Source organism: Dermacentor andersoni, chromosome 3 (genome assembly GCF_023375885.2).
Source record: "Dermacentor andersoni chromosome 3, qqDerAnde1_hic_scaffold, whole genome shotgun sequence".
Lineage (NCBI taxonomy): Eukaryota > Metazoa > Arthropoda > Arachnida > Ixodida > Ixodidae > Dermacentor > Dermacentor andersoni.
Window position 1 is genome coordinate 70,509,415 of NC_092816.1, and position 15,053 is coordinate 70,524,467.

General features: G+C 44.0%; 2 protein-coding genes across 2 annotated transcripts in view; both read right to left on the reverse strand.

Moving 5' to 3' along the window:
• The window catches only part of LOC126545618 (uncharacterized), a 28,912-nt gene extending 28,340 nt beyond the window's left edge, over positions 1-572 (reverse strand). The window contains exon 1 of the mRNA XM_050193546.3: positions 155-572. Coding sequence (XP_050049503.2) covers positions 155-191 — 37 coding nt within the window. The 5' untranslated portion in view covers positions 192-572. The remainder of the gene's footprint in view (positions 1-154) is intronic.
• A 6,553-nt stretch (positions 573-7,125) lies between these two features.
• LOC126545611 (uncharacterized) lies at positions 7,126-13,551 on the reverse strand. The gene is made up of 4 exons (XM_050193533.3): positions 13,412-13,551; positions 9,759-9,829; positions 8,472-8,561; positions 7,126-7,781 (listed from the first exon to the last, which is right to left on the reverse strand). The coding sequence occupies exons 1-4, from the start codon at positions 13,452-13,454 to the stop codon at positions 7,644-7,646; spliced, it is 342 nt and encodes a 113-aa protein (XP_050049490.2). The 5' UTR covers positions 13,455-13,551; the 3' UTR covers positions 7,126-7,643.
• Between the last annotated feature and the right edge of the window lie 1,502 nt (positions 13,552-15,053).

Consider the following 15,053-nt stretch of genomic DNA (forward strand, 5'->3'; position numbering starts at 1 on the left):
ATTTTCTGTGTGTTTACTTTCGTCCGTGTTTTTTCCGCATGTTTCTGTCTGTGCGTGTAAATTACACTGTTTGTGCAGTAAAAGATTCGCTATTGAGCTCGGAATTAAGACTACAAGCTGTGGACAGCGCGCTTCATCGGGAAATGGAACGTACTTGGCCTGTCGGCCGGCGGATGAGCAGCCGCGGCCATGTCTCTTTTGCCTGTGCTCGGTTCTTGAACAAGGGGTGGCAGCCTGAGCGATGCTGGCGTCCGAGATCCGTGGGGCGGCGCGAAGTCCGGCTACGATGGAGGGAGGTCGCCGTCGTTTCTGACGCGGTCCTGCAACGTCGTGGTGGCGCGCGCGAGATCGCTCGATCTTCTTCTGCCTCGTGGCCAACCGGCAAACCCCCACGTGGAGGGTATCGTTTCCTTGATGATGATCACAATTTCCTTCGAAAATTGCACGATACCAGGCGGGCGGGTAGGCCAGGAATCGGTGGCATATTATGATAACCAAAAGATGAATTAAACTGTGAGAAAAGCCGACCTTAAATCAAGTAAGCCTAAGCGTATTCAGTAGTCAGGTTTGCAAAACCTTAAAAGAAATGAAACCAACTTCAGAAATATTTTTTTTACGTAAACCATGATAATCATTTGTGCATTTTTTGTGTATAATGCACATACTCAGTAAATACCAGAGTGGGAGAATGCCAACGAAAAGTAAATACCTCCGCATTTTACTCGTTCGCACTTGAAACAAAGCAAGGAAAGGAAAGCCTCCAAATAAACAAAAACACTATCCAAATGCTACACACTGTAGGAATCAGTCAACGCGAAGCATTCTTGATTTGCTTTCCTGTAAATTTACCCTGCTAGGGCACTTGGTGGCTGGGAACTCTGTGGGAAACCGCGTAGTATCGATAGTGTTACCGCTGAGTCGTTGTTATTGTTGACATTGAGGCCATCTAGGCTTTCTTCGCTGTTTCCCATGTACTACCTGATTTCTGGCGCATACTGCATCGTACGTATGTGCGATGTTTGATAATTATCATCAGCATTGTCGTGTACGCCTCCTTTGTGCCCCTCAGATGCTGTTTTCGTCAGTATGGCAACGCAAAATTTTACGTCAACACGCCGCCATTTTATGAAGGACAATTTCGATGTGACGCACCTAACGACACCCTTGTACATTCTAGTATTGACCGTCCACCTCCCGAAATACATGTACCAGAGCCGGCGCAAAACGTGTCCAGTGTGCCAGAGCCGGCGTTGCGTGTCCAGCGCAAAACGTCGCAGACTTTGCCTAGCGCTGTTATCGCGGGCCTTCCAGTTCCCCTGTTTGTTTGGGGGCCGCTTGCCTCCCCTCGCTTCCGTTTGTTCTCTTGTGATGTCGACATTCAATTTCTCAGAAAAGTTTCACTCATGAAACTGCCTTCCAAAAATAGCTATGTCGTAATCTGTAAAAGGTGTACTAACGGCCCCTTGTGGCTTCTTGAAGGAGGTTGTTGAAATACTTAGTATTATCATTTGTGCTGTTATTGATTCGTTGTTATTTTGTATAATTTGTGATCCTAATCATGTGCAATACAATAATGGTGCTACAGATATTGTAATAAATAAATAAATAAATAAATAAAATAAATAAATAAATAAGAGATACATAAGTAAATATAATACTTTCGAACGATTCACTTTAGGAAAGAATGTATTTTTACTGCATCCCGCAAGGAAAGTTTTGCTGTATTTGTACACACATCCCTTTTATCGTGCCCCTTACTTGGAATGCTATTACCTATACGTGCATATATATATATGCTATACCTATAGGTATGTACGTCCTACAATGATCCCTCCACAGGTGAAAAACTTCCTTTTTTATGTTAATTCTGCAACCCTTCGTCTCAAAATTGCTCGAGAAAGCGGGTGGCTTCATCTTTACGTTTGCGGTGTATAGATAAAATAATTAACACTGCCAGATTGGATATCTTTATTGGGCTTTTGCACTTGCTGGCCTGACTTATGAGTGTATGTTTTCAGGGTTGCCTTAAATTTATGTAGCCCTATATTTTTCTGAAACAGTTTGCTCACATTTAATAAAGAAACAATACTGCACAATATCTCGGTGGTTAGCGCGCCCGATTCCCAAAGGAACACTGCTCCTGTAACGTGGGTTCGACTTCGATTGATGGCCGGTTACGGATGGTTTTTCTTTTCTTCGCTCTATGATGATGATGAAGCTGGCGATGACGAGGTGGCCTGACGGGGACGGCAACTGTTATCTGTCCTCGATAACACGAGAACGGTCGTGATTATGGTAACGGAATCGAAGGACGGGACAGACGAGGATAACCCAATTTCGAATACATAATTGCCGTCGTAGTAACATAAAGCAGACACGACGGAATAAGCGCAGCACGTCCTCCGCAGAAAACGCGCTCGCTCTTATTGAACTGTTCAGTGACGGTGTACTAAAACATAGAAGAGCATTTGATGCAAATACTCTGCGGCGCAGTCGCAAATACGTTACACACCTGAGCTCCACGGTCCTCAAGCAAAGCAAATTGACTCGGCAGTGAATTGGTCATTGTCTTGGTAAAGCATAATGTTTCTTGATTTCATGTATTATAGGAAACATGAAATGTGTCTCACACACACGCACAAAAAGAAAACGACGTCTAGAGGAACTTTCTAAGATTGATGGCAGATTAAAAACGCTACGTTCGCAGTTACTATGACGCCGATGTTATGGTACAAAACGCGCACTGAAATGACAGGCTTCGCACATCACTTTACTCTGTATATGACTCAACAACTGCATGTTCATTACGCAAAAGCACTCGTACATACGGTCATCATCAAAATGGCGGGCTACTGGAGAAGTGGGGCAATATTCAAGCGACGCGCAGTCCTCGTTACTCTTGTGAATCCGTTTGTTTCAATTGTACATTTAGCTGGCACGCACATACAGTATTTCCGCATGGTTGCAGGCTTGGTTCATTTTCCAACGAAAGCAAAGTGAGAATGGTTCATGTGAGAAATTTTGATATCGGACATAGGCGGTCAGCGAAGAGAAAGAATGCGATGAATGGCGCGAAGAACTCGGAAAAGAACCACTTAACCATATGATCACTCCCGTCCAATGCCTCTGTTTTCCGCCTTCTCACGATGCATGATTCTTTTTACCGCTTATCGCTCTATATCCGAATTCGCATATTCCGCCTTTCCGTTCCCACAAAATCTGCAGCACCGCAGTGCTGTAGTTGTGAGGTTGAGACCGGTTGTGCAGGCTTACTGCATGCACTATGTCAGTAGACTTAGGTTTATGCGTATTTCGCAGAGTCCCGTGGACAATACCTTACAGATCTCCGCCCTTTATTTAATATGTTCACAATTTTCACCAGTTAATATTGCACAAAACACAATTTTATTCACTTAGCCATCTCGGGAAACATTACTAGTTTCCTTTGTCATAAAATCTAATTTAGCTTTGACTTACTATTCTCTTTTTTGTTGTAAACTGTGGGATGGGGATATGACAGTTTGCAGTGCGAGCTTTGTCACCTTTAAAGTTTTTGCAGGTTCATGGTGTGCCACGCACATATCAAACTATTGTTTTCGTGTGAGAAGCACCACCAGACTGAAGGTAATTTTTCATTGCCTGCACGTGTCTTCAATTTCTCGTGGGTCGATTTGTTGGTCAGCTTTTATTGGGCGTTCCTTATTCAGTATGTTCGCGCTACTAGAATTCGATACCAGAATCCAAACCTTTAGCAAACAGTATCGCCAGCTGGATCTATCAGCAAATTACAAGAACAAATGAGAAAAACGATGTGCTGAAGCTTAATTTTTTCTCTGAAATGTAAGAATCATTCATAAAGGTTACCTTTGTAACAAAATGACACTCACCGTTACGATCCTAGACAGACAGATATCACGAAGTCTTTGCAATGAAACACTAGAGATATTACACGGACAACGGTGCTCTTTGGTCCAAACCAAGAAAAGCTGGGCATTCCAGGTGAACTTGAAACTTCTCACTAAAAATTGCCTTGTACTTTTCACCAAAGCACTTTACGCCGGTGCCAGTAAAGTTCATCATCATCAGCCTGGTTACGCCCACTGCAGGGCAAAGGCCTCTCCGATACTTCTCCAACTGCCCCGGTCATGTATATAGGAGGTTGTGGCCAAGTACCGCACCAGGGTGGCCAATCCTGCTCTGGTGAGGGAGTGCGTTACCGGTTCTGGTCACCGGGATCAGGCCACACTCCAGGCCTGTTTATACAATTTTATCAACACGCGGACTTTCTTTCTTTTTTTTTATCCGGTGGAAAATTGCGCGGCACCGGGATTCGAACCACGGACCTCTTGCACGCGAGGCGGGTGTTCTACCTCTATGCCACCGCTGCTTATATAAGTTATATTAGTATATTAGTATAAGTTATTTAGTATTAGTATAATTAGTAATTAGTATATATTAGTATTAGTATAAGTTATGTTAGTATATAGTAGTTATAAAGTTATATTAGTATTTTTTCTCTCGCAGCAGTGATGGTCCTTCCACTTAAGCCAGTCAATGACAACCTGCGCTTACCTGTACCTTCCATTCAAAGTAAGAATTATAAGTAGGGCTTCAACGTTAGCGGTGAGAACTAAAAACCCGATAATCACGGCTTCAAAAATCGAACAGCGCCTGCATGAACTCGAAAGCCCAGTGTTGAGCTGCAGTCCCCACGTTTCCGAGTCGGGTTTTCTCAACACATCCCGGTTACGAGGAAACGAAGAATGGCTCATGTTGCTTTCACCATAACGACAATTCTGTTCGATCCTGGCTTCTCCTGAAGCTCAAATATTACGCCGTTTAACCCGTAACGTTCGTTAAATGAGAAAAAAAGAGAGAGCGAAAATAAATAACGTTAAGCTTAGAGATTCAACGCGGAAAGGCTACAGCTGGAGCAGCGTGTGTCCTGTCTGCTCCTTTCTGTGTCCGTGTTTCACTTCGCGCTAGAAGCCAAAATCATGTTACCGTACCAACTCGCCCAACTGTCTATCCTTTTGCAGCGTGTGTCGCTGGCCCGTTATATTGTGCAGCGAAATGCCCTGCGGCGAAAACCAGCCGTTTCGCAATCTAGCACATTCCCAGAAAGCTGCGCGAGAGCCAGCATCGCCACGTGGCCCCGGTCTGATTCTCGTGGAAAATCTTCACAAAAAAGAAGGCACAGCTGCTAGCGGCAAGCATTAAAACACAAGAATTCATAGAGCCACCCGTTAATCTGTACAGAGCCCGCGGGGCAATCCGAACGAAAGCGTCCAAAAAACTCATTACAAGTGTTGCCCGATCCCCGGGAAAATGAAAAAAAAAAAAGCCAGCGTTGGAATTGTAGGAATCCTGCCATCCCAAAACGAAACGAAGTCGGCATTTTAAGTTCGCTCAAACGTAAACACAAAGAATCAACGAACGCCTCTCGCCCAGGGGGCAAGTGCTAGAAGGAAAGTTAGCACAAAAACGCTAGAAATAAATCGCGAAATTGAGTTATAACAAGGTTATGGGGAAGTTAGCCGAATAGCGCATGAAATGTATTGCGGATAAAGATTTAGAATTACGACAAAAAGCGCATGTTGCTCACCGTATAAGTAGGCTTAAGAGGCGGCAAGGTAATTAACATAATATAAACAAACGTTTAGCGCGACTATTTAAATCTCCGTCCACGCTTGTCACATTCCACGTGCATTGGGATGTAAGTTCTTCTGACGTATGGGTGCTCTGTAAGGACGCCGATTTTATTGCATGTCATTTGAACAGCCATGATGGAGAATAGTGCACTACGCCGAGCAAGGGACAGAACAAGAAAACGCGAAGGAAATGATGACACCGTGTTTCTTCTATCGCTTGCTCGCGTAGTGCGCTATTTGCAATCATGACTGAACTGTTCCCACTTGCCCAAATTAGCATCATTTTAAGCCGTTTGAACACACGCGCGGAAGAACAGCAGCCTGTGGCAATCCATGGTTTTGGACAGGGCGCGCTTTGTTATGGCACTTATCGAAGGGGTCACGCAGAAGTCGAAACACTGAATCAAGCAGCCGTGCTACCATGATCAGTCTGGAGAAGCCTTCTCTATACGATGACAACACTGAGAGCGCACGGTTACACTGCAAGCATAGCGCGGGAAAGACGATCGACAGACTACACAGGACAAACGCTGACTTTCAACACAGAAAGTGGTTTTCGTGTTGAAAGTTAGCGCTTGTCCCGTGTAGTCTTTGTCGATCGTCTTTCCCGCGCTATGCTTCCAGTGTAACTATGTATTACCAACCAGCCCAAGCCCGTACACTTCTGACCTAATTTTGCCTAATTTGCCGTGGCCTAGTAGTTGACAAATGGAAAAAAATCTGAGGACAACTAAGCACTTATGAGTTCGGAATGCGAAAGCATTATTGGCAAATTGAGCGCCGTCGGGCGCTCCTTCGAGTTGTGAACGCCTCGTGGGCAAGCGAACGCGTTGATACGCTTGGCCGGCTTAGCCCACCGGGTAAGGCTTCTGAGCGTGGGGGCGAATCTTCGAAACTCACTACCGCCAACATCTTTCCTTTCAGAGTTATTCTGTTTTTAATGAATTAATTGATTTATAGCACTTATATAGCATATAGCATATAGCATAGCATTTATAGCAAGTTATAACGCAGGCGATAGCTTGCGCGTGCAAGTAATGCACGGATAAGCACATGCTTCCCAGAGCGAGGATGACGTGGCGTCGTGGCGATGCCATCGCCCACTCACGCAACACCTGGCGCTCCCGCGCGGCAGCAGGTGCACCCTTTCAGTTACCCAGCTGTTTCAGTTGCCCTACGGATGTAACGGCGTTGCAGCCAATGAGAATTTAGGTACTGTTTAGATGTTATAGATGCCAGCATTTTCGCTCAATGTGCTATTCGACGCTTTCGCGTCAGAAAATTGGTGGCAGACCTGTAAGTTTTAACCCAAAAACAATATGTACTTTTCCTTATTGAAGCTTCTCCGTAATAAATTATATGCTGGGAGTGTGATTAATTACAACATCAAACTTCCGTACATGAAGGGCTAGTACAACAGGCCTGAGCAAGAGGCGCACTGGATGCCGGCTCCAGTCGTTGAGCAGAAAATGAATGCCGGCGTGCAGCTTTATTTTGAATGAGCACAGCAAACAGGCAAAAAGAAGAAAGATGCATTTTGATGCTGTCAGTCATTCTGAAAATCAAGCACGGTGGGAAACCCACACATCCTAAGTTGTTCTTTTTTTTCTTGCCCCATGCTTTATTGGAGGAACATGACCACGTGTCTCAGCTGTTTTTATTTGTTATCGTAGGCTAATAATTGTACATTTTCGTTCTGACAAGTCTTCATCAGGCATCTTTTGCATCTGCTTGCTCTGCACAATGCCAAAGAATTGCTAGAGTTGCGCATCCTTCTTTTGGTTGCTGGTGCTTCGCCGGCGCTGTACTTTCCTCTATTTCGAGCAGTGTCCACATCTGTAGACGTATCCTTGTCAGTAGTGTTTAACAAAGTGATTATTTCACTGCAAAACAATTATGCATTCACATGTACTCTCACTACAGGTGTCAGAATTAGGTGCATGCATGTCAATTGACGAAAGGGTGTGATGGGAACTGTTCAAATATTTCCCGTCACTCATCCTGTGGGATCGCCGTCGTCGAATCAGGAACTGGTTCGTTTTCAGAACCGTGGTTAGTAGAGGGGCCTCTCTTTCGTGGTCTCATCCTCCGGCAACGTCCTCTCAAGCACACACCTTCGCGTACTGAACGCTGAAAGCAAAAAATATATCTATTATTTTTGGCCACTGGAATAAGCATTCAACAACGAGGTCATTAGCGATGCACATTAATACCATTTTCTTCAACAACAAAGGTTCGAAAAAAGAGAGACCACAATCAGGAGAAAGTCTATGCACTGCGAGTGCTTGCAATAGGGGGTCCCAGAGAATCATGATGCTGCACCACCGTTATTGAAGGCAGCCGGCCGATGGTAGCGAACGCATACGAATACAAAGCTTCGTAAATTTTGCCGAAGGAGCAGAAGTCGCGAAGGACTTTTTTTGTATGAAGTTCCTGCCACTTATTTGCGAGGTTCGCGAATAACACACTTGTTATCGTGATCGGCTGGCCTGCTGTTCCAAGCAGTCCTAGCATAATGTGCTGGGTATCTATGAGTTTTTTTAAAGTTTTTCTGCGGTTAATTAAGGATGCACAAAATCGATAAGTGTTGATCACCTTGCCTTAGGCGTGCTCTTGTTTGCATGATAAGCGGCAGAATGGCCGTTGTAACCTACAAGTAGCAAAACTATATTTGGCCTTTCGGAGCCTCACAGTAGCTTCTGTTTACGCTGCTTCACCTGTCTTCAAGATATAAGACAATCCAACCGCTACCGCTCCTTATGCATGAACTTCTATGTATGTTACCTCACATCACATCGTGTAAAGGTTCAAGCTACTTACCTTGCAAGGGGTACCATCTTCTTCAAGTGCCATCCTAATGTGCCCTTCTGGCAAGTGACATAGGTAGACGCAGCGCCTGCGCACTTTTTCCTACTCGTGCACACGGGAAAAACAGCAGAAAAGTGCGACCATCATGTTATCTTTTCTCTGTGCAAACAAACTGCATGGTCCGAAGGGACCCTGAGGTAACGTTCCGCATGGTTGCTATAACATTTTAACTATTTGCTTTCGTTATACCCTTCTGCTAAAACCACATTCTCAAGTTTATGCACCGAGATGTTTAATTACATTCACCACTGAAGAAATGCGTTTATTCAAGCTCTACAGATTCTTTTTACCGGCCCAAACCACAGAAAATTTAGTGGCACCGTTAGTGGGTATTGAATTGCGCAATGCGGGCTTCAGGTTACACCTGGTTATCACTTCAAAACGGGACGGCAGCGGAGCCAGAGAGGAGAGTTTTCGTACCGAGGTCGGCGGATAAGCACAACTAGAAACTCCCTATATCATTCAACCAATGTCCGCCTGTAGGAAGGTCACTTGAGTCGCTCACTTGAGTCGCTCAAATGAGGCATAATGACCTGCTATTTTTTTAGATGTTGTTCAAAAAACCCGTTACTCGCTGTACTCGCATCCACGCTACGCGCTAATGGCACTAGCAGCAATTATGGGCACATTTCACTGGCGGAACTAGGAGGCATCAAACTCGCAGTCTTTCATTTTCTGCGCACTTTATCACTGACAGGCCGCAGTCCAGAGCGAGCGATGAATCCCCGTTACACGGGGAGTTCATTGCGGTCTGGCATTACTGCTGCTCAATTAATGCGCAAACGAGCTCCACCCGCGACGAGAGGAAAAAAAAACACAGTGACCGTGATCGTGTTTCCAAGCAAGCTTCGTGTGTAAAATCTTTCATTTAGTGCAATCAAGATACACTGAAAGTGTCTGCGAAAGCATCCGACAAACAATAATTCTTTACAAGCCGCTTAAATTGTTCCTAGCGCGAGGACCAGTCGCTTTCAACCGCTATGCCAGTTCAGTGTATGTGGAATTGCGGTGCTCAGCGTGAGGTTTCGGGTGCTATCCCGGCCGTGGCGGTTGCATTATGATGGGAGCGGAGTGCTAGAATGACTGTATACCATGCACTAGGCCCTCGTTAAGGAACCAAGAGGGTTGAATTTATTGCACATTAATCTCCCACTACGGCGTGCCTCATAATTAGATCGTGCTTTTGGCACGTAAGACCCGAGAATTCTATTTTTAACAAGTCACTTCGATCCTACTCACCACTTTTGTGCGCAGACGGTGGCAAGCGGCGTCCGCTGTGAACAGGCGTGCGGTCACTTCAGTGAACACCCCTGTGTGCATTTGCCATCCAATTGTAACCATTCACTTAAGATTTAGAGGTGTCAAAAAAAGTTAATAATAATAAATTATGGGGTTTTACGTGCCAAAACCACTTTCTGATTATGAGGCACGCCGTAGTGGAGGACTCCGGAAATTTCGACCACCCGGGGTTCTTTAACGTGCACCTAAATCTAAGTACACGGGTGTTTTCGCATTTCGCCCCCATCGAAATGCGGCCGCCGTGGCCGGGATTCGATCCCGCGGCCTTGTGCTCAGCAGCCTAACACCATAGCCACTGAGCAACCACGGCGGGTTCAAAAAACGTTATTCAAATTAGTTAAAAATACTGCGCATGCTTGTTTACTGTTTTTTTTTCTTTTTTTTTCGTCGATTACATATAAGCAATAGCAATTGGACCGGGTCTTTCGGCTACATGGGTAGGTGTAAGCGGAGCTTCACTTTTATTTACAGAGCGTTCATGAACTGCCACTCAGTTGGTTTAAACAGTTGGTTTGGCGCATCCTATTGAATTTTACAATATTACATGTCTAAACGCCGGAGGCGCCTAGGAAAATAAAAACAGAATACTTTGTTTTTTCTCTAGGTTTACATATAACAATGAGTTTAAAGCAGTATACAGCGAGGAATTATTTTTAGCTATCCTAAACATTTGTTTATTAATGTTGCACACCGTACGGATATGCAGCTTTGCGTAAACAGCGGCTTCGAAACCAAAAAAAAAAAAAGTCTTCTTTCAATTAGGCAGAGCTAGAAAAGGTGTAATATACCGGCAGGCTATACTTGTTCATTTCTTTTGCCTGTTCCGCAGCCAGTAATTGTCTCGGGTAAACTTTGACAGCAAATTCAAAATTTATTTCTTCGTTTTTTCATTATTACTAGAATTCATGGTCGGGATTTGATCACGGTGGGAAAGTGTCACAGACACGTAATATTCACATAACAATGCTGCATGAAATAAATGCATACCAGTACAACGAATTCGCATTTATGAACGTATTCGGTAAACATGAAGATGAAAAAAAAATTATGTGAAATTCAATTACTGTGGAAGCACTAAAGGAATACTAATGCCCTCCAGAATTTGAGTTTTTTGACTTGGAAAATCACGAAAAGAACGTACCTATGAAACAGTCATATTAGCAAACTTGACATGAACGTTTTTAAAGGTGGATGCAATACTTGTTAGTTTTCGAATTAAATATAATCACCGACCAGACGGAGCATCCTTTCTACCACTAAAGTTCTCTTAACGCTTGCCATTAACAGCACATTTGTAATGAAGAAGTTTATACCATTCTACAAACTCCAACCAGCGCAATGGCCGATGCTGGGGATAGCGGAGTCGCAAACTCGCGCTAGCCATTGACAAACTTGAGCGGGAATAAAATATGAAAAAAAAAACAGTACGCCGCCTTGCCTTCAGAACCTGCATTATCCGTGCCATCTGGTGACCATCAGATGGGACGTGTTTATAGACGGGATTGACTTTAGTGCAGCGATATTAGGACGGTTTGTGGCCAACTCGGTTATCGGTTCGCCGGTTATTCGAATTCGAAAACCAGATAACCGGAGTAATTGGCTAAGTTGCCCGTTTATTCGGCTATAACATCCTGATTAATGTAGAAAATTGGGCGTGTTGGTACGCATGTCCAAAAGGCGGCAGCGCAAAACAACGGGATGGAAACGAGACCACAAGGAAGAGCACTCGTTCTTGTCTCGTCCCCGTCCATGTCTTTTCGCGCTTCCGCCTCTTCAAATATCCAGCTATTTGGATATTAGAATATAAGAATAAATGTTTTTCTTTTTTGGCATGGAAGTTCTTTGAATCGCTGTATACTCGGTGGCGCGAATGCGCAAGAAAGCGACGAATTATTCCCAGCTACGTTAAGACCGTGCGTGGATTTGATTATAGCCTGTTTTTGAAGGCCGCGCTCAGAGCGAAAGTAAACGGGATAAATTTATTTCTGTGTTCACCATCACATATCGATTGCCATGATCTCCAGCGCTATGACGTCTCCTGTCACCATTGTCTCTGAACTGGGATGCCCAGCAGAGCTCGGTGGTTGCTGGTTAGAGTCATTACTTCTCATTTTAGGCTCTAAAGACCTTCAATACCAGGGGCCAGATGCCAGGGAGGCAATCCATATCAATATTAGAGAGATACTGAACAACATGGCGCCTCGAATTTGTGAAAGGGGGATACACGCGCCGTGGTTGCTTAGTAGCTATGGTGTTGGGCGGCTAAGCGCTGTGTCAAGGGGTCGAATCTCGGCGACGGCGGCCCCTTTCGATGGGGTCGAAATACGAAGCCACCCGTGTACGCTAAAGAACCCCAGGTTGTATTCCTCATAATCAGATCATGGTTCTGGCATGTAAAAGCCCATTATTTAATTTAATTTAATTTAAGGGGAATAGGCACTAGCCACACAGAAGCAGCAGCATTCCACGTACTGTTCAATGTCCAGTTCTATGTCAGTCAGCAGGCTCGCGCATCTCTCCTATCCCCAACTGGGACATAACTTCGACGCGCTGAAGTTATGGAAGGCCCGCGAGTCTAAATACACTTGCAAAGCACTAATATTAATAATAATATGTATTATACATATTAATATACATATTATACATGCCTATATATATATATATTATACATATATACAAATATTATACATATTATTATATTATACATATGATACATCTCTATCATTATTTAATTAAATAACATGTATATCCTCTACAAGAAAATGAGAGCTCCCTCTTTTTTGTTTGTGTTCTTTAGAATATATGGGTTGTTTCGATGTCTTAAAATAAGGAAGTAAGTTCTTAATATAGTATAGGCTGTGAATTATTCCTCTTTGCACATTATATCGCAATAGACGCGATGGAACCAAATATTCGAATGAAGTATTTTAGTGATAGCGCATATTTACATTCAAGTATACGATTAGCCGGCTAACCGGTTAATTAAATAAGATATCCTGTATATTTAATTTATATACGGATAGTCAGATAACCAGTTTTCAAGGCCAGATCCACTTCTCTTCGGTTAAACTGGATAGCCAATTGGACGGATATTCGCAAGCGATACTTTCAACCCAAAACTCGTAGACGTGTGCCCTCCTTTTGGCTCACACTGGCGGGGGAGGCGTCACGCTGGTAACGAATAGTAAAACATGTCCAATGACGCTATTCTAGGGAAACGAAGAAAATGTTTACTTATGATGCTTATTCTAAAAAGTAAGGTACACACTTACTTCCTCGTGGCCGCTTCTACATGAAAAATAGACTAAATTGCTCGACTATGTGTTGATGTACCTTGTAATATTTACAGGCAAAATACAAGAAAACACGACGACAGGGCTATGGCTCTTGCGTTTAAAATACCTATTCGCGAAAATCTTTTTTGGAAAAAACTTGTACAACATGTGCCAATTCGGGAGGACAGAATATTCAGTTTCAGTGACTGTATGGCGACATTCTATCAACCATATTTTCCTGACTGCAACAATCACGCATCGACCTTGTCGATAAATAATTCGTGACTATGGATCTCTTAAAGAGTGGTCGCTACTTACCGAATAAAACCACTGCGACAGTGAGCGCTACCGACGTCTTCATTTCACTAGTATGTGTTGTACGCTTTCGCACATGGGGCACTAATGAATGAGCTTATTTACGTCCGAGAGCTAAGAGGGCGCGTCCAGCAGAGGCTTCACCAAGGAGTGCGCTTTCTATGAAAGAAACTTGCCTCAAAGAGGGAGTGCGTAGCAACTTAGAGGAAGAGAAATGAAACAATAAAAATAAGACATTAAAATTGGCTAGGTCCCACATTCACACAAGGCAGGCGAAATTCCCTCTAAGGCTCTGTGCCAACACCGGTGAGCCTTCGGGCATTCTACTGGTGACCTTGATCGGGCAAGCCGCTGGGTTTCTCCCTTAATTATGCTGCAATTATAACGCGCCACGATAAACGTGGGACGAGAAAAAGGAAGAACAAGAGAGAAAAAAAAACGCAAACTGCAACAAACACCTGACAAACGCAGTCGTCGCGCTCAGCCGCTTTGTCAACACCTCTGCGCTGACGAAGCACAGCTCGGAGCTTTTGCTATTCTCCCGGTTCCGTCGTCAAACTTTGAATGCCTGGTCAACACGTGACTTCTTCGATTATGAAACGACAATGGGTCACAACAGGGCTGCGTGCATGCGTGGGGCGTCATTTGTGTTTATCCTTCACGTATACGTGCGTCATTTGCGAGCTTGCGAAATGTGCGTTCGTGTGGTGTTGATGCAAACACGTGCATCTGCTCAGGTATACGGCTGATCAAAGGTTGTTGGCCCGTCTTGTCTGACAAACTGTCAAGCCGATTCTCTTCTCCTGTGGCAACAAAGTGAATTGGTAAGCGGCCGCCATGTGTAAACCATAAAGACAGCGCGAAAAAAAACGAATAAAGAGGACACTGACACATCCATGCTCTTGTTGCCTTTGAGGCGATCTCATCGTGTCATCTGCAGCCAATTTTATCGGTGTTATTTTTTTTCGTTTTACGGCCACAGTAAGTTCTTAGTAAAAGTGGTAATTCATCCAAGCATGCTTGCACTTTCGCTTCGAATCCTCTCCACATCATCCCTCTTTGGACTTTTGCATATTGGTTTATAAGATACTTTGTGCTAGAGATTTGTGTCGCTATACCTTAATATTAATAATAGCAGTGCACACTGATAACAGTGAGGGGAGACCGCAACACGGTCATGCCTTAAGCTCTTTGAAGTAAGCCAAATTAAACAAGCAGTGTCGCGCTGCAACTTTATTGAGCGAATAAAAATTCCGCGCTCGTCTAGAGCCGGTTGACTTCAACAAAGCCAAAGGTTCCAATAAACAGCAGCACCACTACTGTTTGGTAACCGCTCAATGTCCTCGCAATGTGTCGCAAATCATGTACTACTGTTCACCAGGTTCTACGTCTTCTCACTACATAGTTCCCCCACATCAGGTGTTTCTAAAGACTGGTTGGGGGTCTCTAACGAAGAGCTATCTATGTTTAACGCGTAGCTTCCTTCCATTGCCCTGTAAACTGTTTTCAGTATCTCCGGCTATCTTACCAATCTGGTATCTCTCTTCGTACCCGGAGAAAACTGTCTCTTTAATATGTACTTCCATCGCAACAACTCAATATACTATGAATGCATCATCTGACTACATTTATTGTTTTAAAGCTA